The following is a 24,064-nucleotide window of genomic DNA, read 5'->3' as shown; positions in this document are numbered from 1 at the left end:
GACACGAAACAGAACGTCCTTGACAGCTCAAAGAGTTGTGATAGTTGTATCTGTGTGCTGGGAAAAGGGGATCTCCTCAGATTTTATTATGAGGTTCAGGTCAGAAGAAAGACTGACCTGGAGTGTGTAGTGGTCAGAGAGTCCATTAACAGGAAGGGAGAGATTAAAGTCAGCCCTGAGAATGGATACTGGTCTTTGTGTCTGAAAAAATGAGAGGCTCTGAAATCTCCCTCTGAGCGCCTTTTCTTGAACAGGCTCCCCTGAAGTGTGTGTAGGTTATGAGGAGGGCCTGATCTCCTTCCACGACGTGGAGGCCAGATCTCATATCTGCTCTTTCACTGGTCAGTCTTTCACTGAGAATCTCTATTCATACTTCATCCTGTCTTAATGAGGAAGGTAAAAACTCAGCACCACTGATCATCGTGCCTAATGAACGTTATAAATGAAGTTCCATATAACCATAATACCACTGCATGTGAAAGAATCAAAGAGCCTTGACATTTAAGAGCATTACTAAAAAAATGTACTAAAAGTGTTTACATTGCGTAGCGGTGTAAGGATTTACAAAATTTGGTGTCTTGCTTTAATTTCTTGATACAGCAAAAACACAGAATGCTAATGTTAACATTTCTGAGTAGTGTACATCATCAAAGTCTCTCTGTAAGATTTCCAGCTTTTGTAAGAATGTAGACGTTTAAAATTTTCTTTCTCAAGACACTTTTGTGAGTCTGCCCCCACATCTAAGACAAAAATCCCAATAAGGCTTGTACTGTGAACCTAGCCTTCCATACCATGGTCAATGGACAGTGACGTATAAAGAGGAAGACTGCCACCTTGTGGTTACAGGCTTGAGGTACAACAGTCTAGGTTATTACGCTTCACCTTTTCATCTGATAATTATTAGTTCAATATGTGACTAATACTGGATATATTAGGAAACACAGAATCTTAATTGATGTAACAATTGATGTAATTCTTATTTTTTGTGCTTCATTTACTAAGTAATTTGTATTTATACAGTGTTTGTATAGTTGTAGTCCAAGATGTAGTGTAAGAATTTCATTGTACAGTGCAATTATCTGTTTCTCTGTGAATAACAATAAACTCCTGAATCTTTAATCTATGTTTTTCAGGGGACTTTCTTTCACACTGAATAGCAAACAGATGAACTGTTGACAATAATACGACCTTAATGTAGGCACACTACATGCACTATTTGTCATTAATTCAGACCAGCAAAAATAAATCCACCAAACATAAAAACGTATGTATGTAAAAGCCTTTATTTACAAAAAAAAGTCCACATTTGTTTGCTGAAAATCTAAAGGTGTGTGTGTGTTTCAGCTACAGTCTTTCCTTTAACTGTCCTCTTCTAGAATGTCTGGATGCTCATTCCAGAATGAATCTCCAATTATGTCGGAATAATGAGCCGTAACTTTTCGTCTGCTCCGTGTAAAAGTGATCTCTTTCTCACCCTCTTTGGGCACCGTGATCTTTTTTGTTGACGTTTCATCAACCTGCAGGATGTCCATGTAAATAACTATTACTGAATGAATGAGATTTAATTAATTTACCTTAATCAAGTGTTGCACCACTGCTTACCTTTTCCCAGATTAAAGTAGTGCCTTTTCTGTGTAGTGGAGATTCACTGTTGTAATTGATATTAAACTCAGAAAACAAAATCTCATTCTTATCTGCAGACAAAGTGCCCTGAAAGAATATAAGGTCAGAAATATGAAAAGATGTTAGAGTGGCAACTAATGAAAGTACATAAGATGCAAAAACAATCCTGCCAAAAACAAAAAACTTGTCATGCAATCTTACATTTAGCCTCTCCTCTGCCTGCGTTTTAGAGAGTGCACCCTTCTGTACAAGTGTCCAAAAAGCTGTGTTGTACAAGTTGTTGATGTGACCTGTAGATGAACAGACATCAGAGAAGTTATACTTACAATAAAAATAATTAGAATCACTGAAAACAAATGTAAGGAACACCCAAACTAAAAACGATGCATTCAATGTGACTAAAGCTTTACTAATTTTTATAACATTTATTACTATTATGGCTTGTCAGAGGCCAAGAAGAAATAATTTGAATAGCCATGTGAAGTTCTTGCAGAATCAAATTACCTCCATAATAGTACTTAGACCGCCATGTAGGATTTGCTCATGTGTTGTTTCTTTACTGTTTCTGCACCTTTGACACTGCATAAAATAGCAGTTTAAGGGCAATGTAGAAGGATTATTGTGGCATTGCTGCTCTTGATAGAAGATAGTGTAGGAGTTGTTTGTTTGAAAGAGTACCGTACAAAAGGGTGATTAATCCTTGTATTTTTAATTTCTTGAAAGAAATATTGTGTATGACATGAAATATTTAGTCATATTGACAGATTACTGGCTGCACTGTGTCTTTTCCTGACTAACCGATTAATCGAAACCTTAATACACCAATTAACTGATTATGAAAATGATAGTTTGCACCCATTACTAACTCCATCCACATGTTTCAGCTCAGCGTGCTTGGTAATCCAGCGAAAGGGGTAATCAATTTTAGCACAGGTATGTTACAATTCAATTGGCAGTGGAAATGACAACAAAATGTATGATCATGGATTTGTAACTGTACTGCACTGCCTGGTGGAAAAAAATGCCAAAACACATCACATATAAGCATGCCACTTCACACACATCCTTACAGGAAAAAAAAACAAAAACTTCACTTACAGTCTGCTTGTCTCCAGCTTAAGTAGTCTCTGAGGTTGCGGTTACTAGGATATAAGACCACCCTGCCATCAAATCCGGGAGGGTAGAGCAGCGGCTGCTCTCCAAAATACTCCTTCCAATAAAACACATAGCTGGAGGAGAACTGAGATGCCACATGGGTCATTAACTTGCTGGGGGGACAGAGGCAGAGAAAAGAATAGTCTCACTTTGTTCTCTGACTGCTTCAAAACATTGGACACATATGGAATGCAAGACACACACTTCAGGAATAGGGATCAGTCCACCTCTTCTAATTATACAATGCAGTTAGTAGAGAAATGACAAAACAGTGGCACATCTACTGGTTCAAAGCATCTACACAAACCTTGACTGCTATAACTATTTCCAAGTGAAACATGGTATCAGGGAGCTTGGAGAGCATTTTCACTCAACTATGCAGGAGTGGTAGGAGTAGAAGTCTAAACACAGCAATATTGGTTAATATTATTTTTTTCCCCACCTGCTGGTGCATGGTGACATGATAAAAATCAGAAGATATTTTAGAGGCTGGCAAAAGCCATTACAGCTTTGATGGGAGATTATAGGGAAATATTTTTTATGACATGACCGTGCTTAATATGACCAGGAACAATAACTAACAAGTTCAAGTTTGACTTCATGTCGACTTTAACGTTGTAACGGCTCTATTACCAGTCTGTGACATTTTTAGGTTGAAAACTGAACAGCTTTAGCTAAAGTGATTTGGGTTCGAGTTTACCTTGCTCTTCTTCTGAACCAGTTGGTGGATCTTTTGAAGACGAAGCTGAACTCATCACTCTGGCCATATGCTATAGCAATGTCCTCCAGTTCCTCCATGACTGAGCGGGCACTGCGTGACATCAGGCCTAAAGCCCTATCATCATTGGGCTTGGTAAAGTTGTGCTGGTCAGCAAACCTGCAACAATGACAAAAAAAAACAAACAACAAAAAAAAACCATAATGCATCAAATGTGATATTCTCAAGTTCTGCAAAGCTGCTACACTCACTCTTATCATATACTCCATCAAATTTTGTCCTGCAGATGTGGAGGCCTGATGGTGCTTATTTTTAGGAAATACTTTTTTTTATCCTAAAAACAAAGTGTTTGTGAAGTGCTGTTTCCACGCCCACGTCAATGACAAGAGTGTCATTACTGTCAGGAACTCAGGAAAAGCTTGCCTCCCACTGACAACGCGTTCATGCGTGAACCCTTCAGTCACAGCTTTGCAAAAACAACAGAATTAAACCACTACTTATTTCAGTTTATGCAGTGTAAGTATCAGTAGTGCAGTTCAGGTACAGCTAAGTAGTAGCAAAGCACAGGCGAAGCTGAAGTCAGCTTATTATTCAGATTTTCCCTTCCACCTTAAATGGTGCAGCAGTTACATTCAATAACGTTACATTCAAAGTAACAGCTGCACCAGTTAAGGTGGAACGGGGAGATTCTACCAAAAACTGGCGAATACTAAGCCAACCTCAGCCTCGTAAGTACAGCACAGCTACGATAAGAAAGCTAAGGCCGTTTGGGAGCACTTAACAGCCCACAGGACACGCCTAGGTGGCTCATCTTTAACAAATGTACTAGCTACTTACTTGTGGAAATTTCGCCCATCCAGCCGCACGACAATATAGCAGTTTCGCAAACACGTGTCATCCGTCTCGAAATCCCGCACGTACTCGTACTTGCTTTTAGCCATGACGCTAACACCACTCGTGCTGGGCAGAGTGCAGTGGCGCTTACTCTTCGATAGATTTCCAAACAACGCAGAAACTGGTCTCAACATAGAGTTAACACACCGAGGAGAAACTACATGAGGCTTTACTGTTCGGTCTGGAGGATCTGGGGAGATGCTGACCCGCAGAGATGGACAGCTAACACAGCTAACCTTGTGCTAGCCGGCCTGCTGTCTCTAAAACACACTTCCTCACAGTCTTTACTCGCTTGGAGACATCTCGTGAACTTGTATCACAAACACATGTCAGTACTTCATCCTTCTTTAAGGATTGAACAGCCGTGAAATCTGTCCAGCACTGACCCAAAACACACGTGGGAGTCTCGTCATTGTATCTGTCCGTCAACGTGCATCGTGCAAAACACGGCTGTAAAACAATAGTTCCGCTCTGTATTCTTCACATTCCCGCTCCTGTTGGTCTGACCCGCACAGATTAGTATCTCTCTGATTTAACACAGTAGGAAATTCAACCCTAAAAACCATTAAATATTTAAATAGATCAATGAAAGATTGAATGAGCAAATAATGAATCATGACTTTGATATAAGGGAATCACTGAACTGTGCAGGCAGGGCTGCTTCAAGACAGAAGCTGCCTCTGACTGTATTATTTTTACTGCAGTTAAAGGTGAACTCCACTGCTTTTTCAAATTTTCTGCATAATTAAATGGTTAAAATATAAACAAAATCATGCAGAGTGGTTTGATGTAAAATCGTTCTAGAGCCAGAATTGTCCACAGCAATGGTGATAGGAACCAGACATCTTAGGTGTTTATTGATGTTTAGATTTAGCTGACCTTCTTTTCCAGATTGACTTACAAAACTGCTTTGTTGTCAACTCAAATACAAATATGTTCAATCCAAACTACCCTTGCGCTCAGACACTGCCACAAACGAAAAATAGTGATGATACCTAGAAAGAAAAATACAAAATTAAGACATAGCATAAATACTAGTACAGTAGTACGTTGTTCACGTAAGTGCTTCACTAAGAGATGGGTCTTTAGTTGCCATTTGAAGACAGTGTGGGAACAGCCATCGGAAGTTGGTTTATCCCCTGAGTGCCAGGACGGAGAAGGATCTTGATGCTTGTCTTCCATGCATCCTGAAGGATGGCGGGTCAAACTGAGCTGTACTTGAAACTTGAAGGCCTCTAGGGAGATGTCTAGTTTTAACTACTGCCATCAGAGAATGAGGGCAGGTCCATTTTTGGCTTTGTAGGCAAGCATCAGGGTTTTAAATCTGACGTGGGCAGCTGAAGAGAATGCTGCAGCAGGATGTTTAATGCATATAAAAGCTCCCTAACAGCTCTCTCAGTGAAAATTCTTACATGCTTAATGCCTGAGACATTGTTTTACAATAGTTTTGAGATAAGCTTTTGGTGTAAAATGTTTTATTTTTATATTTTTAAATGGATTAACTGTGGAGAGGTGGAGAACAGGGTTCTAAGCAACAATTGTCCCAAAGATTTTTCTTTTTTATTTATAACTATTTTCTCATGATTAACTTTACATATAGAGACATGTAGATTTACAGTGGTTTTGGATAGTAAATAAAATGTCTACTTTTGTGTTGTAGACATCGCAATTCCTGGAGTATGTACCTAAAATGAACATTTGTGACATCAGCTTATTCTACATGCATATTAGTTATTAGTAAATCATAAGTTTGCACAAAATAAGTTGAATTTTATGTCTGTTTATACAAAACACATCTGTCTTGTTAGTAATGTATTCTGAATTGGTGTGGAAAATGCTAAACACTCACTGTTTCCAATAGACAAACTGATGGTAAATATAAATAGCGTTGTGTTTTAGCTTGTACTAGAAATGATTAGGCCACACACATTTTATAATACATGAAATTAATCTTTAATAGCGAAGTTCAAACTTAAGCAATAGTGCTCACATCTACATGAGTATAAGAAAACGATAACATGCTCTAAGCACTGTATAAATATGAGTAGAAAAATGCACCCTAACAAGCACAAACAACGAACGCAGAAGTGATGATCGTGTGAAAGAGGAGTTTCCTGTCCTTCTCAGCAACTCCCTTCTTTCACAATCAGGATGTCAGTGTTGGTTTGCCTGTGGGCAGACAGTCGATCAGTAAAGAAATGCTTCAGCATTATTTTGACATTTCCTAAGAACAGACACAATAGTAAACAAGGACAGAATTTCATTTGACACAAATAGAGCAAATCTTATCTTATTTAGAATGTGCTCTTATATTGACATGTATGACTATACTTACAGTCTGTGCACACACAGGGCACATTCATTGGGGTAAGTGATGCCATCATTTCCACAGACCGGAGAGTAATTGAGGGGGCATGCATGAGTCAGACTCATGTCCCCACATGCAGGCTGTTGAATTCAAACACAGCCCATTATAGATCCCAATGAGGCATAATAACATTTGTTTGTTGCTTTAGGACATTGGGTACAAAGTGGTGGTAGAGTAGTATTGTTGCATACAGAGTAGCAGTGTAGTAGTGTTGATTGCAGAGTAGTAATATATAGTCTCATGAGTAGTAGTATACAATCAGTATTGATTATAAAGTAATAGTATAGTATCGTATTGATTACATGGCATTAGTATAGTATCAGTATTGGTTACAGAGTAATAGTACAGTAGTTGATTACGGAGTAGTAATGTAGTAGTATTGGTTGCAGTAGTAGTATAGTCTCATTACTGTTTCAAAAGTAGTAATATCAGTATTGGTTACAAAAAGTAAAAAGTATAGCAGTAATATTGATCACAGAGTAGTAGTATTCTATCAGTATTGGCTATGGAGTAATACTGTAGTGGTGGTATTTGGTACAGGGTAATAGTATAGTAGTAATGTTGATTACAGAGTAGTAGGATAGTATCAGTATTGGTTACAAAGAATAGTAGTAATACATAGAATGGTATACATAGAGTAGTAGTAATATTGTTTACTGATACTATAGTACTACTTTGTAAATAATATTACTACAATGCTATTACAAAGTAATAGAACAGTAATAATATTGGTTCCAAAGCTGTAGTTATATAGTATCTGTATCAAAATACAGAGTAGAACTATAGTATCATTATTAGTTACAGCATAGTAATACAATAATGGTATTGGTTCCAAAGCTGTCGATTAGTGTCAATATTTGTTATGGAGTTGTAATGTAGTAGTAATACTGGTAACAAAGTAGTATAGTATCAAAATTGCTTACAGAGTAGTAGTATATCAGTATTGATCACATATTACTAGTAGCCTATAATATCAGTATTGGTTACAATGTAGCGGAACGGTACCAGTATAGATCACAGAAGTATAGAATCAGTATTGGCTGCAGAGCAGTGTTAGTAATATTAGCAGACATCTTTTACCCTTCGGTACAGCCTTGACTTGTCTTCTGCATCTGAAGGAAAAATTTTCAAAAATGTTTACAGAAACATATATTTTAATAATTAAATCACAGCATCAAAACTAATGCCCTGAGAAACCATAAGCTAATCAATACCAATCTATAAGTAAATAGACTTACAGACAGATTTATGCTTATATTTGTGTCTCAAATTTATTTGAGTATGCACAACCACTTTCCTCCCTCATATCCTAAAGAATACTAGCATTTGATTTAGGGTAGTTGATACTAGCCTAGCATTCATCTGGACCCAGTATAGACTTACCCACAGAAAAGATGAGGAGTAGGCACATCAGTATCACAGCTGTCCCTGTCATATTGCCAAAAAGTGAAAGCAGGAGATTTAAATATCTGAAGCTCTGATGATGAAGTTCTTCCACTGCTTCTTTGCTCTTGTTGTGTCTATGTTTCGCTTGCAGTACGCTCCCAATGTGAGGCAGTGTGTGAAGCTGGTGTTATGAGTTTGACCACCTACAGCAAATTGTTTGCATGTGAAGTGAGAGAGGTGCTGATATTTTGAAGCCGGTCCGCCCCACCTACCTGGCACCCCTTGCCAGCAACAGTTACAACAGAGCCTCCCTATTGTCCCTCTCTTTATTAAGGGATAAACATTCCGTCTGCCCCAAAAATTGCTGACCACAATCCAAAACACAGTGGGCTACATAATAACCCTAAAAATAGTGTGGGCTTAGGCGACTGATCTCTGCATTCCTGCCACTGTTTATTGACTGTTTGTTGTATAAAATTGAATGCTGATGTAAAAATAAAAAAAATAAATCCATACATGATATATGAAGATATATTTGTTCTAAATGTAAGATATAAAAAAAGAACTCTGTTTGGAAAGTGCATACATGTGTGCATACATCGGAATTACCAATATACTACTTAAATATGTCAATATGTGAATATACATATAAATATGTAACTCATATACATATATGTGCATAGTCATATATGCAAAAGTTTGAACTCTTGGTTAAATTAGACATGTTTTATTGATTTTGTAAGTGAAAATAAGTAAACACATCCTCTACAGAGAACAAACATTTTCTTCAAATGTTGCACAAGTGCACAATTTCTATTTGTTTTAGGATTTTTGAGTTGAACTTATTGGGAAAAAAACATTATGTCTACAAATATATATATATATATATATATATATATATATATATATATATATATATATTAAAATATGCAACCTCTGTAGAGGATGTGTTAACTTATTTTCTCTTACAAAATCAAAACGTACTTTCACCAAAACATTTGCACACTTTTGTCTATCTATCTATCTATCTATCTATCTATCTATCTATCTATCTATCTATCTATTTATCTATCTATCTACCTGGCCTTCCTGTAATGTTGTGTGGTTGAATGACAGAGGCTGTGTCCAGTATCACATACTAGTGTACTAGTATTCACTCTGTGCTGTAGTACTGAATATTATTAAGTGTGTCAGTGTATGAGGTTGTGGACGCAGCCAGAGCCTTCTCGGCTTCCGTAGGGCATCGCGCTGTGAGGAAAATAGCAGCATGTCAAACCTGGCTAAGAGCACGTAGCCTTCAGATCAGCTGCTGGACTGACAGAGTGGACTAAAGCAGTCATGATTCAGATCCGACAGGCGCTCCGGAGAGCCACACTCCACACTCACAACATCGTCTGTGCGAGGAGTGCTCAAAAGGTCAGTTCTGATGAGCAGAGAGGTGGTTTAGATCTGAACGAGCTTTGGCTGTAAGGCACTTCAGGATGAAAACAACAGGCAGCGCGCAGACAGACTCCTGCCTGCCTGCTTTCATATGAGCGCTCTTCTGTCCAAAAATGGCCTTTTAGTGCACCACGGCGAAACTTTTCATGGGTAAAAGCCCAAACAGACGCGTTGGTGAGGGAGGGTGGGGTGCAGTTCGCCCCCATTGTTAACCTATTAGGGCTGTGGGGGGCTTTGGCCATAACAACAACAGCACACCACGCTGGAGTGCATCATCTAGTTACAGCTCTGCGTTTAGTAAATCATTCCCTGAGCTTATGATAGAGTTTTCTGAAAGCATTTCTGACATATTCCCGAAGTATTTTACATATTTACATATATAATGATTTTAAATATTAGAGTTTTGATAAATGTTTCTGCACTAATCGCAGGCTACATCAGTTTGATCTTTGTACAGCTGTGGAGCAATGCCAGAAGGCCTGTCTTATTTCAGTGTCCAGGGTCCAGAGAGACAGAGAGCTGCTGTGGTTTATAATTAACATGAGCCTGCACGTTCAGGGCTTTGATATGTGGTGCCCAGTCCAAGTGTACTTCACTCAAGACTCAAGGACAAAGTTAACTAAACATGTCCTTTTGTTCTTCACCCAAGGTGTTTTTTCTTACTTTATGTTAGTCCGTTCATAAATGATCAATTAATTCGTCAGTCAGTCAGTTAATAGCTAATTATATTATATTAGTGTCGTTAATGTTTTCATGTTATTGATACAAGGCCATATTCTTCTGCAGGTCTGGAAAGTCAAGAAAAAATGTAATTTAAGAAGCACTTTTTCCACACTGGGAAGAGTAGAGAAGCTCCAGAAAGGTTTTTGTAGAAATATGAATGTTCAGTAATCAAAGAGTTGTGTGCAAAAGTTTATGCACACCTGGTCAAATTGCATTTTGTTGATTTTCTGAGTGAAAGTAAGTTAATACATCCTCTACACAGAACACGTGTGTGCACATTTTAATACACAATTAGTGTGCATTTGCTGAATTTAACATATAAGAAAAAAATAATAAAAATGTGTCAGTGCAAAATTTATGACACATTTTATATTTTACATATCGCTGTTGTCGGAAGAAAACCTCTCCAAAATAACTTTACAGGTGAAGGAAAAAAAGCATACTTTAATGTAAGTCAATGGAACCAGACTTTTTCCAGGTCATTTTGGCTCATTTCCTTTAGTCCATTCACCATAAAATTTACATACAATGTAAAGGGTAACAAGTATTTTCAAATTATGTCAAAAACTGAAAAATGTCAAAAATGGAGATACGAGGTTTTCATTTGACAACAGCCATATGTTTGTTTATTTGTTACTATTTTAAACTCTGCTAATAAATAGAAATTGTGCATTAAAGTTTGCAGAAAAATATCATATTTAAGTTCACTATAGAAGATGTGTCAACTTATTTTCACTTAGAAAGTCAACAAAACATGTAATTTGACCAGGTGTGTTCAAATGTGTTCATGCGACTGTAATACAGACTCAACATACCTAAATTCTAAATCTTAAAGGGAAAATTCAAATAATAAAATATGTAAATATTCTCTAATTCTCTGCTCTGCCGCAGTCTCCTTTTCACATATCACATTCCATGTTGTCTCTTGCTGTAGTACAGTCAATAATTTTCACAGATAACAAGAAAACTGAGCACTGAAAGTCCCGAAAAGGAAAAAAAAACAATTACTGGAATAAAAGGTCTCGAATAGCATGGAATTTCTTCATGAGGGAATAACCCTGCAGCAAGTTAAATAAACATTGGCAGTAGACATAAGCTGTGTAACTCCAGTGCTCACCCCTTGGTGTCAGTGATGTTCTTCTTTTTTCTCTCCAGCAACCCAAGGCCTTCATGTCGTCTGGGCCGCAGCAGCAGAGTGGAAAGTTCTATGAGTTCCGCACCTACTGCATCCATCCGCACCTGAACTCTGCGTTCCTCAAACTGACCAGTGAGAAGATCAACCTGCGCACTGCACACTCTGAGCTGCTGGGGTACTGGAGTGTGGAGTATGGAGGTCTCAATCAGGTCTTCCACATCTGGAAGTATGGTGAGAGTTTTTTGTGTAGCAGAATTTATGGAATTTTAAATGAAGGCTTGAGAGTAAAATTTCCCTGCGCACTCCACCAGAACATCCTTTTATTGTGTTGTTGTAAATTAGAGACTGTAAAAAGCTACACTGGCTATGTTTACATGCAAAGATTTTTGCCAATCCGATTGAATACAATCCGATTACAGATTCAGACTGAGGTGTTTATATGCACACTCTATTCAACGATTTGATGGAAAATCTTCGTTTACATGCTCACTACAAGTAATCCGATGCAAAATGACGCGCATGCGTGGAGTAGCGTTTAGAGTAAACGTTACCATGACAGCGAACATCACGTGAGGTCCAGTCCGCGTGAAATGAGTTTCCAGTTGGCGCGCTTGTGTTTTAATTGCTTTAAAATGATGTCAGACTCAGGAAAACGTGCTTCACATGTGCTTATAAAGTAAGCGGCGAGAGGAAGACGTCGTGTTCTGAGACTCATAAGCTGGACGTCCGTTCCACCGCCGTCTTTTAAAGATCAGAGCATAAACTTCGTCTCCTCTGCAGACCCGTTTCTGCTCCGCCATGCTGAACGGTATAAACTTTCGCCATGACGCGACGCACATGCGCAGAACATACTTACACGTTCCGATTGGAATGTAATCGGATTCAGGCGTTTACATGGCTATTATTCTTCTATTTAACGGATTATTTAGAAGTTTACCCACCTCGTTCAATCGGATAGAAATTGTATTCCGAATGGCCTCAATCGGACTAGTCTATTCCGATTGAGGTGTTTACATGGACGTGTTCTATTCCGATTGAGCTATTAGTCGGATTATTAACGGATTATCAGGCTGCATGTAAACGTGGCTACTGTAGGTCCAAAAGTATCCAGACACCCCATTCTAATTAGTGAATTCTGCTACTTTAAGGTGGAGCGATGGCTGACACACTTGTTCAGTTGTGAATATACAGCTTGTATAATCTTTAAAGAAAAGCTTTGTCGATAGAATGGGACGCTCTGGAGTAGCAGCACATGAGCTTAAGGTCACCATACCCAATGCCAAGTGTCAGCTAGAGGAGTATAAAGCCCCCAGCGTTGGGGTGTGGAGCAATGGAACTGGGTTCCATGAAGTGATGGAGCTCCATCCAGCACCTTTTGCATGAGTTATAGTAATGTTTGTGATCCAGAAATAATCATCCAACATCAGTACCTGACCTCAATAATCCTCTAATGCTTTTGTGGCTGAATGCAATCAGATCCTAACGGCAATGTTCCAACATCTAATGTAAAGTCGTTCCAGAAGAGTAGAAACTGTTGATGCAGCAGAAGGAGGGGGAACGTCCTAATAATATTCAAAGTAACATTAAATGTTTCTTGATTGCAGAAGAAACATTGAATGTGAATGATGAGTGAGGAGCAGGTTGCATGAACACAAACCTTTGGACACACAGTGCTGATTGATAGTTTGTAAACCCTATATCATTATGTGAAAGTCTGCAGAGGTTTTACCTAAAATTAAATTAGATCTTCATTTAAGTCATAATAATAGATAAACACAACCCAATAAAACAAAAAGCACAAGCATTATGTATTTTGGCTGCCAGTATGTGAACCTCTAGAATGATCAGTTTGGTATAAGTGATAATTGTGTCCGGAGATTCGAAGAATTGGATGACACCCTATTTAAAAACATTAACCTGAGTCTTCACTATCAAAGTCTGTTTTTTACCACACACATTTGTTAACATATGTCATGTTTCAGTCAAATGACATAACTGAGGACCTCAGAAAAAACATTTGCTAGGCTAAAAGAGGTTCCAAAACAATTTCTAAAGAGTATGGACTTCACCAATCCACTGTCAGATAGTGTACAGATGGAGGAAGTTCACCACCATTGTTTCCCTTCCCAGGAGTGGTCATCTAACATGAAATCACTCCAAGAGTAAGGCATATAATATTCTGGGAGATCACAAAGAACCCCAGGGTAACATCTTAGGATCTGCAGGCCTCTCCCACGCTGGCTAATGTCAGTGTTCATGAGTCCACACTCAGGCAAACGCTGACCGAGAATAGTATCTATCAATAATAACATGGAGAAATCCACTACTCTCCAGAAAGAACATTGCTGCCTGTTTAGTTTCCAAAAGACTGCCTGGATGAGGTGATAAGAAAAATTTTAATTAGATTTTTTTAAATTAAATTTTAAATATTAAATTTTAAATCAGAAATGTTTTGTTTAAAAAAAAACAATACTGCATTCCAGCATAAGAACCTCCTCCCAGCTTTGAAACACAGTGGTGGCAGTATCATGGTTTGGAGCTGTTTTTCTGCTATTGAACCAGGACAGCTTGCCATCATATGATGAAGCTATAAATTCTGGATTGTATTAAGAAATTGTTCAGGAGAATGTAAAGGCATCCATCATTGAACTGTACCTCAACAAAAGGTGGGTCCTGCACAAAGAAAACGGCTCTAAAAACACCAGTTAGTCTGCAAAGAATGGTTGAAAAAGAAAGTCCAGACCTCAATCCAATAGAAATGTTGTGGCAGGACCTTTCATGCAAGAAAGCCCACTAACATAAGAGTTAAAGCAATTCTGAAGGAAATGATTCCTCCAAGTCAGTGTGCCGGGCTGTTACAGGAACTATTTGGTTAAAGTCAGTGCTGCTCATAGGGGCACACTGATTACTGAAAGCAGAGGTTCACATACTTTTGCAACAAAAACATTTATTGTTGATTCACTTTGTTTAGTAAATTAATGAAAAACTGAATAGTTGTTTGCATTATTTGTGTTTCTGGGTTCTCTTTATTTATTGTTCTGAGTTAAATGAAGACCTAATTATATTTTGGGTCATATTTACATAGAAATTTACATAATGCTGGAAGGTTCACGAACAGTGAAGCAGCACTGTATAGTTTATGCCTTTTATAATGTATATAATAAGTATATAATATAGTTATATAATACTTTGAATAACATTAGTTTTGCTTAAATGCATTGCGTTACAATGTCTGTGGCATTCATATTTTCAATTATTTCATTATGGCAATTTCCAATAATTATTCTTTTAATTTTAATGTGGAGAGAATCAAAGTCAGTCTTTGTCAATTATTCTTCTTGCTTTTTTAGACAGCTATGATCAGCGGGCAGCAGTGCGAGCAGCCCTGGCTGAGGACCCCGACTGGATGGAGCAGTACATCTCTAAAGCCATGCCAATGCTGAGCTCTCAGGACAATGAGGTCACATACCTGGTGCCGTGGAGCACAGTCAAAAAACCACCTAAAGAGGGAGGTGAGATATGATGATACGTTACTGTTGTTGTGCTAAATTATGCCATCATGTTCTTTCCTTCAAGAACTCTGAACAACTGCATCTGACCTTTAAAGACAGATTTAGTCCTGAGAAATTTAGTCCTTTTTTAGATTTACCAGAGACCATGTTCTACTGATTCTAAAAAAGGATGAATTCAGTGCAGTTGTGTAAGTTAACTTTATTTTTCTACATAATTTGAACACAGCAGCAGTTTTTTATATATGTAACACATATATATATATATATATATATATATATATATATATATATATATATATATATATGTAACATTTTTTGAATAATGAAGTAGAAATGCTCCAAAATTATTTGTTACATTAATGTTTGTAAACACACAGAACATTTTTGCGCGCTTTCTCTCCTGTAAGTCACCATTTTGGAGATGCTTGTCTTTTTTGGACAATGATGAAATAGTACACATTCACACTGTGTGATGTGATGTTGTTAGCTGTGTAGTTCTTCCTGTGGGGTAGTAAAGTGATTGAGTAGTTTGAGCATGATAGCCTACTTTTAAATGCTCATTTTAATTGAAACACTCCAACAAAAAAAGATTTTTATTTTAAAGCACTTTAAAGCCTTTCAAAGTTTAAAGTATTTTTCCAGTGAAGAAATATGGATTTATATTGGCCGATACTTTCAGGTCTTAATATCAGTCTGGGTATCAGTACACGTCTCGGTATCAGCAAAGAAAAAGTGGTATCTCTACCATTCAGGGCCATACCATCTCCATTTATAGAGAGCCTGTAAACAACAACAAGAAGAATCGGTGTACAGTAACTACATAAACTGTATAGTAACAAGTTGCTGATCTGGTAGCAGTCCATTATGCCAGTATCATTATGTATTTGTTTATTTGTTCCAATTAGTTGATTTGTTTCTCATGTTGCTTAAATAGATTATTTTTGCAAACATAGAATAAAAAATTCTAGTTATAGGTTTTTTTTTATATTTTTTTAAAAAGTGGCACTTTTTGGTTTTGCTGCTGAAATTTGTCAGTTTCAGCTTCACAAACCTCTAAAAATGTGACATTTTGATATGTGTTGTGAAAAGGTATTTAAGTATGCTTTGTCACATCTCCCATCTTTAGTTGTTAATAGAGGTGTGCCATATGACAAAAATGACATCATCGCATTTCAATTGTGTGCTATATATAAAGTGCATCATGATATTTAGTTTTTCTGAAGTTTAATAAGTTTGAACAGATAAAACAAGAACCAGTAGTGCTTCGTTTTAAACAATACTGTCTAAAATTCTGAATGCAGTGATTTTTAGAAGTTTTACATTCTGCACTGCCCTAAATCCAGTTAAACAGGACTAATTATGCTCTCTTTGTAATAAGACAAGTAATAGGTGAGCATTCTTTAACTCCTTAGACCACAGTCTTATTATTCAGTTATGAATCTTAAGACTTAAAGAGCCCATATCATGGAATAGCAAATTTTCCTTACTTTATTGATAGTTTTACATATTATTTCAACATTGATGTCTTTTGAAGTAACAATGTGTAAACATTCATTCCCCAGTCCATACAGTCTATATATGAAAAAGCCACAAACACTGCCGTTCTGAACTCCAAATCTCCAAAATGGTAACAAAAAAACATACTTTACTTTTTTAATGTAAGTCAGTGTAACCAGACAAGTCATTTTGGGTCATTTCTTTTGGTCCATTCATCATGAAATGTACACACAATGTAAAGGGCAAAGGGCATTTTTAAATTATCTCAAAAACTGAAAAACAACAGAAATGGAGATACAAGGTTTTCTTCTCTCTCTCTCTCTCTCTCTCTCCTGCACCCCTAATATATATATATATATATATGGAGAGGATAAAATGAGAAAGAGAATGTTTGGGTGTCTGGTCAGTGAATCAGAGCTTTTCATGGAGAGTATGAATGGGTGGGATTAGGGTTAGTCTCGTAAACAGTCTGCTTGTCTGCATTGGTGGTGTTTGTGTGTACTGTGACCCCACACTGGAATGGGGTCAGCAGTGTTCGAGCTGGGCGCTATAGTGTGCTGCATAGAGAGTTTCATGCCGTGTCATACTGACAGAAATAAACGCTAGACTATCAGATCCAGCAGATTGTCACTGTCTCTGACTGAGAGGGCAGAAATATGTGGGAAATACTTTTTCATCAAAAACTCAACTGACCTATTCAGAATCTGAAACTGGTTCAGTCTCCACTAACTAAAGCACTGTATGGATTTCCCCAGGTGTCTATGAGCTGGTGTCGTTCCAGATGAAGCCTGGTGGTCCAGCCGTGTGGGGCGAGGCCTTTCACGCTTCAGTCAACACCCATGCAGCACCAGGGTACGCCTACCCAGTGGGTGTCTTCCACTCTGAGTTCGGACAACTCAATAGAGGTAGGTGTCACATAGGGTTGAGAAACTGCAGTATATTGCAGTAGAATTGGTATGTGATGTCAGCACAAATATAGCCATTTTATTACTATCTGAAACTGCCACAGAACCTACACGTGAATTTATGTGTGTAACGTTGATAATAGTAAAATAGTGATAAATTTGCAAATGTCATTTTTTGGGGTGGGACTATTTTTATTTACTTCATTCTATTTATTATCTGTACAAGAATGTACAGTAAATACAGTAAACAAAAAATATATCTTTTGTGTGCTGCAGTGCATGTTCTGTGGTGGTATGAGAGTGCAGACCTTCGCGCAGCTATAAGACACAGAGCTCATACTGATGCCAGGGTAGTGGCTGCAGGTAAAACCTCTCTTCATCACATCTGTTCTACCATATTGGAAAACACTGCTACCCTTCATGTGGCAGACCAGGGTTTGAGTTCCTGCCCAGACAAACACACAATGCTATAACCTTGGGAGAGTTATGTTCCCTGTGGATAAGACCATCTGCCCAATGCATAAATGCCATAAATGAAATTACTGCTAAATGACTAAAAACTCACATAACATATTGCTCTTAGCTGACACATTTTTAGTTAAAAAGGAAAGAAAAACTTGTAAACCTAAATAAACCTAATAAACGTAAAAACATCAATTACCAAAAAGCATAAAAGTGGATTTCAAAGAGAACCTTTTCTCTTCCTTTTCTGTTATTTTATTGTGCTGTTATTTCATTTAAACCTTAGAGTTTTATCTTTTCAATGTTTCGATTATCTTCCAGTCTAGAGTGTTTTGAAAATGTCTAACTAAAGTTAAATGTTACGCAGTCGTTTGAAAAAGACTGAACAGGATTGAAGATTGATTAAGTTCCTCTACTGGGAACAAACTTAAATGTGGCATTTTCCACAAACTTGAGTGCGCAATTTCTATTTATTTGCCAAGTTCAACATATCAGAAAAAATAAAACAACTTTTCTAGAACCCACAATATGTTAAATTCAGCAAACAGTAGTTGGTCATTAAAATGTGCAGATGTTTGCTCTCCATAGAGGATATGTTAACTTATTTTCACTTCAACAACAAAATGCCCAAGCGCCCAAACTTTTGCATATGACTGCATAGATAAAGATTCTGAATAAGATGTTGTTATTTGTTCTCATAACCGTGTTCTTGTGTTATCTCTACAGTGCGGCAGAGCGTTGCGTACCTGGAATCTCAGAAAAACAAGCTCATGTTTCCTTGCTCCTTCTCACCCCTACAGTAAATGGGTAGAATTGTATGTAGAACATTGGACAAACTTAATCCGGGCGTATGCTGATCAACAAAAAGCTCTTTCATTTTAAAATGAATGTGTATGCTGGACAGCTTACTCTGAGGTGTGGCCTGGACTAAGACATATTTTACTTCAATGACTAGTTTGCTTATGTCTGAGTGAAGCTTGTCTTTAGTGGTGAAGGATGTATTTGGCGTCTAATATCTTGTACCAATATGTTACACTTTTTACCAATATGTTCTTTGCAGATTTCTTTAAAAAATCTTTGTGGCATTTAATAGCATTATAGGTCCTGAGTACTGTCACTGTGCTACCTTTAACCAGCTATGCACCTGTTCTATTCACTAATTGCACTTGGGCAGTAATATTGGTATTTGTGTTACTCCTTCAACACTTACCTCAAGCCTTACTTTAGCAGGCATGTTTACAAATAGCTGTAGCCATTTCTTTCATGTAACAATGCTCTAATGCATTTGTCAGGTTTAAAGGTGTATTGATTAAAAAATAAAAATGTAATTATATAAAAATAAATCGACTGATTTATTTTTTAAAAAATTGTCAGTCTTAAGATGTGAGAGTAAAGAATGTCCCTGAACACTGAAACTGTTCTGTTCAAGTACTAATTACACACAGGAAAAGATACTCATATTTAATAACAGGAAACAGAACAATAATTACCAGCTTGTTCTTCCTACCAGTGCAAAATCTGGAATTGAACTACAGCAACATGAACTGGAGATCATAACACATTTTCCTTCCATACCTTAATGTATGAGTATGAGAGTAAAATGCAGTATTAGGAAGGGCCTCTGAGCTAGCTGAGCATTTTCTCTTGTGATAGGTGGGGTTGATGGGACAGTGAGGTGAAACATGATATTACTAGTTAATATTGTTTTCCTGCCCACTGGTGCACAGTAATGTAATAATAAATAAACCAGAAGGCATTTTAGAGATGGGTAACAGTCATTACATTTCGGTAGAAGATGAGGGGAAAACGAATCATGCTTAATATGATATGGACGCAAATTAACAAGTCATAAACAATACCAATTTTTTTCATTTCAATGTCATTTTGATTTCAGGTTGACTTTAAAGAACATTCATAGCATTTGATTCTGTGTAAAGATACTGATAAAAATATGCAAAATGATTGCAAACAAAGTATTATTTGGGTGACAACATAATGAAAAACATACAATTTGTGTTGTACGTTTGTCATGTTTTATTGTGTAAGTATTGTACAAGGTGAGTAACAGATGTTCCACAGCCTTTCATCTGAAATGTAAACAGGTATTAAATAAGAAACATCACTAAGGCAAGAATTTTCATTTCATGTTGGAAAACGAGGAGGTACAACAAAAAATAAATGTGGAATGATTTCTTTCTGTGGAAAATCCAGTGCAAACGGGTAAACAGATTTTCAATTAATACATTTCCAATTAACACAGCCAATAAAGTGCTAGGACTGAAAGGACAGACCCCATGGCCATCCTTTCTCTGAGACCAGTGAAAAGCTCTGTTCCAGAATACTGACGGATCATGGCGTTATGTAGTCTAGAAGGAAGTGGCTGTGCTTTGCTGAACGAGCACAGTACACTGATTCATAACACCCCCCCAAGGACACCCTTTCACCTAAAGTCAGTCTCCTACGTAAGAAGATTCTTCTTCCAATCTACTACTCAAATGTCCTTCAAAATGCTGAAATGTCAGGGCTCCTGTATCTACTGAGGTATATGTTACATTTTGTGACTGGGAGGCAACTCCTCCTAAATAAATCTCTTAAAAATAATCAGCATTTTTCTCTGTACAGTACGTTTCTAGCTCACGTTCCAACAGTGAACACTTCTCCTGCTTCTCTTAGATTGCAATATTAAAAGTCAGGCACTGCTTGAAAAAATATTGTACGAAATAATGTCCCCACTGGACTTTTCAAAAAATTGTAAAACAATTGTTTGTTCATAAATAAAGGCACATAATCAATTTAACAGCATTTGTACTGCAGTTTTAGCCCTTGGCGGCTCAAAAAAAAAAAAAGATTGTGATTCTTCATCATGTCATTTCTAGTACAAACAAAAAGAAACTGACCCTGAATTTTCCCGTCAATCGCAGTTACCAATCCAAAATTACACAACATACTTAAAAGATCTGTCAACTACAAATACAAAAACTGCACAAAGACTCAAATTGTCTGAACAGTCCGCATGAGAACGAAATTATGGCAGTTATTCAAGTTTCACTTCCACACTCTCATCTGGGATTAGCATGGTGATCCGGACTCCACAGCACATCCCGAGTGGACACTTTATCTTTTTGCATTGACTTGCATTGAGTTTCTCAGCTACTGTGTCTGCACCTGCATATTCCTGCAGCCCTGATATGGCTGACTGAGCGAATGAATTAGCAGACTGCAGCCGAAAACCAAGAACGACAATGTGAAATAAGTGAATTTCACTGGCTCCAGTTTTACTCCTAGTGTAGTAAAAGTCTTTTGGTCAAACAAAGCTCTCCTTGGGTTTCTCCTTTCTCGTTAAAGGAACTGGCAAGCTGAGCAGAGGAATGTCCACCACTGCCTCTTTATGCTCTTTACGCCGTATCGAGTGGTCAGAGTGATCGTCACTTTGGTCCTTGGCAAAGTTAACAAACACCTAGAAGACAGGGAGAATCAGTCAGCACATATTCAGAGTGATGATTTTGTCAAACGTGTTTCAGAGACAACACAGATATGATGGTCTGTATGGGTGAAGACTAGAGCATAAAGCATTAGTTTCCAATACATAACAGTCAGACCACTATGCAAATAAGCTCATACTGAACTTCAACACACTTGCCAGAATCATACCTGTCAAGTTCAGGCATGTTCAAACCAAGCTATATTAGCAAATGGCAGCCTAAATTCCAGATTGTGCTAGACTACCTCCCATTCTCCACATCATCCTGATATTTTTAGGTAAAGGAGTTGATGAAGTATGTAAACACTGCTTAAGTTTCAAAAGTCTCCAGTCCATATAGTCCAAGTTTGAAAATAACTGCTTCTTGTATGAGGTACAATACAAGGCTAACAATCGAAACAGAGACCACTTACATATATCAGTCTTAAAGGTACAGGAATAAAAACAGTCTGTTTAGTTCAGAGGGATGAAGAGAGGTTGGAAAAATGGTCATGTAAAAATGAATTTAGACAGTTTTTGCTACATAAAACCTCTAATATCAGAGAAATGTAGGATATGGGCCATTTGAATATATATATTTTTTAACGCAGTGCTAAACTATACAAATACTGCATGTCACACCTTTAGCCATTGTGTTAAATTAGGTTGATGCTAATTGTTCTCACCTGGTCCAGTGTAGTTTGGGAAACAGAGTAGTCCTCTATTCTGAGGATGTCTTTGTGCTTGGCAAGAATGCTGAAGATATGAGCAAGGGAGCAGAGGGATGAGGGGAGCTGATACTGCAGCATGTTCCTGTGCTTCTCTTTCAGCGTGCTACCAGGCAGCTCGCTCTCGATGAACTTCATCACAGGCTGCAGGTCTGGTTCAGGGGCCTGCTACCCTCAGGATGATGGTGTACCCATCACCAAACCTACACAATGAGGAACACATACCAAGAAAGAGTGAGATACCAGTGAAGGAAAAAGGTTAGATCAACAAAAAAAGTACAGAAAACCAGATTATATTCTCTACAACTCTATAATCTCTACAAATCCTGAGAAAGCACTAAAAATCCTTGCCATGATATGAACGTACTTGATTTAGTGCAAAACTGAATGTGATTTGAGTGCAGTTTGAGAGCTGTAAAGTTATCTCACCTGTTTTTCAGGTGCTGGACGCTGCCCAGACAGCGGAATCTGCCATTTACCATGATGGCCATCCTGGTGCACAGGGCCTCACACTCCTCCATGCTGTGGAACAACAGAGCAAAGGTTAGCACACAAGCCAAAAGGAGCAAAATACAGAGATTCACATGAGAGACATGGGGAATTTCTGCTCTCTAGTGGTAAAATGGAATATAAGCATGTGGGCATGATCTTCAACAATGAATATACTGTATGTAGCCCATTCTTTTGGCGTAACAGCTACATGTTTTTACTGGTAAACTGCTGAGGGTCATAGCAGGGATATTTCAGATGAATTTCACAAAATCTTTATGTTAAAAATTACCTAGCAGGCAACAAAGGCATTATTTCTTCATGGGGGCTAAACAAAGAGCCAGTGGTGGTCTTAACTTTCACCTTTCCTCACTCAGCATTATTTTTTCAAATAAATTCAATCCAAATTGATTTGTATAGTGCTTTATAATACTATCATTTTTGCAAAGTAGCTTTACAGATATCTGAGAAGAACTAAGGCTCAAAAGGCCCATACAGAAAAAATATATTGACATATATTTTTATATATTTAAAATACATTTCAAATGCATTGTCATCTATGCCGAAATACATAACAAACACAAAAGCACATTTTAGAATATATTGTCATATTAACCAAATACATTTTAAAATACATTTATTTTAAAATGTATGGAAAAATATTACACACAGATTTTTTTCATGGGGGGGGGGGCGGTCAACACCAGATAGCATATAATAAGAAAAGCAATAAGAGTTACGCACATAATAAATACAGCTTAGACTGAATGAGTGCATAATAAATTTTAAATTTTAAAATATACACATTTAACAAAAACATTTTTTGGTCATTTTCAGACATTGCAAAAATATATTTGATAAATACATTTGGAATATATATACATTTTTCACAGGGAACCCATCCTCCTCAACATGGTCAACATAGCATATAATAGCATAGCATATAATAAGAAAAGCAATAAGAGTTATGCATATAATGAATACAGCTTAGACTGAATGAGTGCAGTAGATCATACCTGTGTGAGGTGAGCACGATAGAGCGACCCTCTTTGATGACACTGTGGATGCAGTTCCACAGAGCACGGCGGGCCTTGGGGTCCATACCAGTAGTGGGCTCATCCTGTGACAAACAGCATAACCATCCGCAGGTCAGTCAACAGATTTAACCGAAAAGTCACAAATCGGTATGTTTTTGCCAGGATTAGTGGCAAATCTACCAATTCTTTACCATGGCGTGCACTAAAGTCCTGGTCACAATTTATTTTGATTTTTGTGCCACTATATCTGTAACATCTGAAATTGTTAGCAAACTATCTGGTTAAACTCAGAAACACCGTGTTATGTAACTAGGTGTTATACTGAGGTTTAGGTTAGGGTTAGAGTAAGTGAGGTTTAGATTAGGGTTGTGGATTAAATGTACTTATTGCACTTTGAAAACAGTTTCCAAACTAGTCCATGTATTAAAAGAACTAGAAACAAATGTGCAACTGTACAAAGCATTCAGCCTAATTCTGTCAGAGAATTGAGGCTGTGGTTGGCTGAGTGTTTTAATTTAACTTCTCTTATACA

The 24,064-nt window shown here is 37.4% G+C and overlaps 3 protein-coding genes across 4 annotated transcripts; 1 reads left to right on the top strand and 2 right to left on the bottom strand.

The window, feature by feature from the left end:
• Positions 1-1,278: 1,278 nt before the first annotated feature.
• thg1l (tRNA-histidine guanylyltransferase 1-like) lies at positions 1,279-4,524 on the bottom strand. The gene is made up of 6 exons (XM_036575756.1): positions 4,334-4,524; positions 3,479-3,655; positions 2,722-2,891; positions 1,825-1,913; positions 1,603-1,710; positions 1,279-1,517 (listed from the first exon to the last, which is right to left on the bottom strand). Exons 1-6 carry the CDS (start codon positions 4,522-4,524, stop codon positions 1,359-1,361), a joined length of 894 nt encoding a protein of 297 aa, XP_036431649.1. The 3' UTR covers positions 1,279-1,358.
• A 1,830-nt stretch (positions 4,525-6,354) lies between these two features.
• On the bottom strand, positions 6,355-11,583 carry LOC118811520 (probable pancreatic secretory proteinase inhibitor). 2 transcript variants are annotated; one of them, XM_036575758.1, is made up of 4 exons: positions 11,425-11,583; positions 7,839-7,870; positions 6,726-6,838; positions 6,355-6,559 (listed from the first exon to the last, which is right to left on the bottom strand). In XM_036575758.1, exons 1-4 carry the CDS (start codon positions 11,477-11,479, stop codon positions 6,514-6,516), a joined length of 246 nt encoding a protein of 81 aa, XP_036431651.1. In that variant the 5' UTR covers positions 11,480-11,583; the 3' UTR covers positions 6,355-6,513. The 2 variants fall into 2 exon arrangements, with proteins under 2 accessions (XP_036431651.1, XP_036431652.1); XM_036575759.1 differs by lacking the exon at positions 11,425-11,583 and adding an exon at positions 8,142-8,454.
• nipsnap3a (nipsnap homolog 3A (C. elegans)) lies at positions 9,365-20,664 on the top strand. The gene is made up of 6 exons (XM_036575757.1): positions 9,365-9,560; positions 11,463-11,673; positions 14,793-14,954; positions 17,207-17,356; positions 17,633-17,719; positions 18,545-20,664. The coding sequence occupies exons 1-6, from the start codon at positions 9,483-9,485 to the stop codon at positions 18,619-18,621; spliced, it is 765 nt and encodes a 254-aa protein (XP_036431650.1). The 5' UTR covers positions 9,365-9,482; the 3' UTR covers positions 18,622-20,664.
• Positions 20,665-24,064: the final 3,400 nt, after the last annotated feature.

This window comes from Colossoma macropomum, unplaced genomic scaffold, assembly GCF_904425465.1.
Source record: "Colossoma macropomum unplaced genomic scaffold, Colossoma_macropomum, whole genome shotgun sequence".
In the NCBI taxonomy this organism is placed as follows: domain Eukaryota; kingdom Metazoa; phylum Chordata; class Actinopteri; order Characiformes; family Serrasalmidae; genus Colossoma; species Colossoma macropomum.
Note: the sequence above shows the minus strand (reverse complement) of the source record. Positions and strands in the feature narration are given on the sequence as shown.

Excerpts from the sequence above, each read along its gene's own strand:
- LOC118811520 (XM_036575758.1), bottom strand. The coding sequence starts at position 11,479 with ATGAAGGCCTTGGGTTGCTGGAGAGAAAAAAGAAGAACATCACTGACA. Across the intron at positions 6,839-7,838 it reads AGTCAAGGCTGTACCGAAGG|CCTGCATGTGGGGACATGAG; the intron begins GTAAAAGATGTC and ends TGAATTCAACAG. Across the intron at positions 6,560-6,725 it reads GCCCTGTGTGTGCACAGACT|GCAAACCAACACTGACATCC; the intron begins GTAAGTATAGTC and ends GTCTGCCCACAG.
- thg1l (XM_036575756.1), bottom strand. The coding sequence starts at position 4,524 with ATGTTGAGACCAGTTTCTGCGTTGTTTGGAAATCTATCGAAGAGTAAG. Across the intron at positions 2,892-3,478 it reads TGGTTCAGAAGAAGAGCAAG|CAAGTTAATGACCCATGTGG; the intron begins GTAAACTCGAAC and ends CTGTCCCCCCAG. Across the intron at positions 1,914-2,721 it reads AAGCTGGAGACAAGCAGACT|GTCACATCAACAACTTGTAC; the intron begins GTAAGTGAAGTT and ends GTTCATCTACAG.
- nipsnap3a (XM_036575757.1), top strand. The coding sequence starts at position 9,483 with ATGATTCAGATCCGACAGGCGCTCCGGAGAGCCACACTCCACACTCAC. Across the intron at positions 9,561-11,462 it reads GTGCGAGGAGTGCTCAAAAG|CAACCCAAGGCCTTCATGTC; the intron begins GTCAGTTCTGAT and ends TTTTCTCTCCAG. Across the intron at positions 17,720-18,544 it reads TGCCAGGGTAGTGGCTGCAG|TGCGGCAGAGCGTTGCGTAC; the intron begins GTAAAACCTCTC and ends TTATCTCTACAG.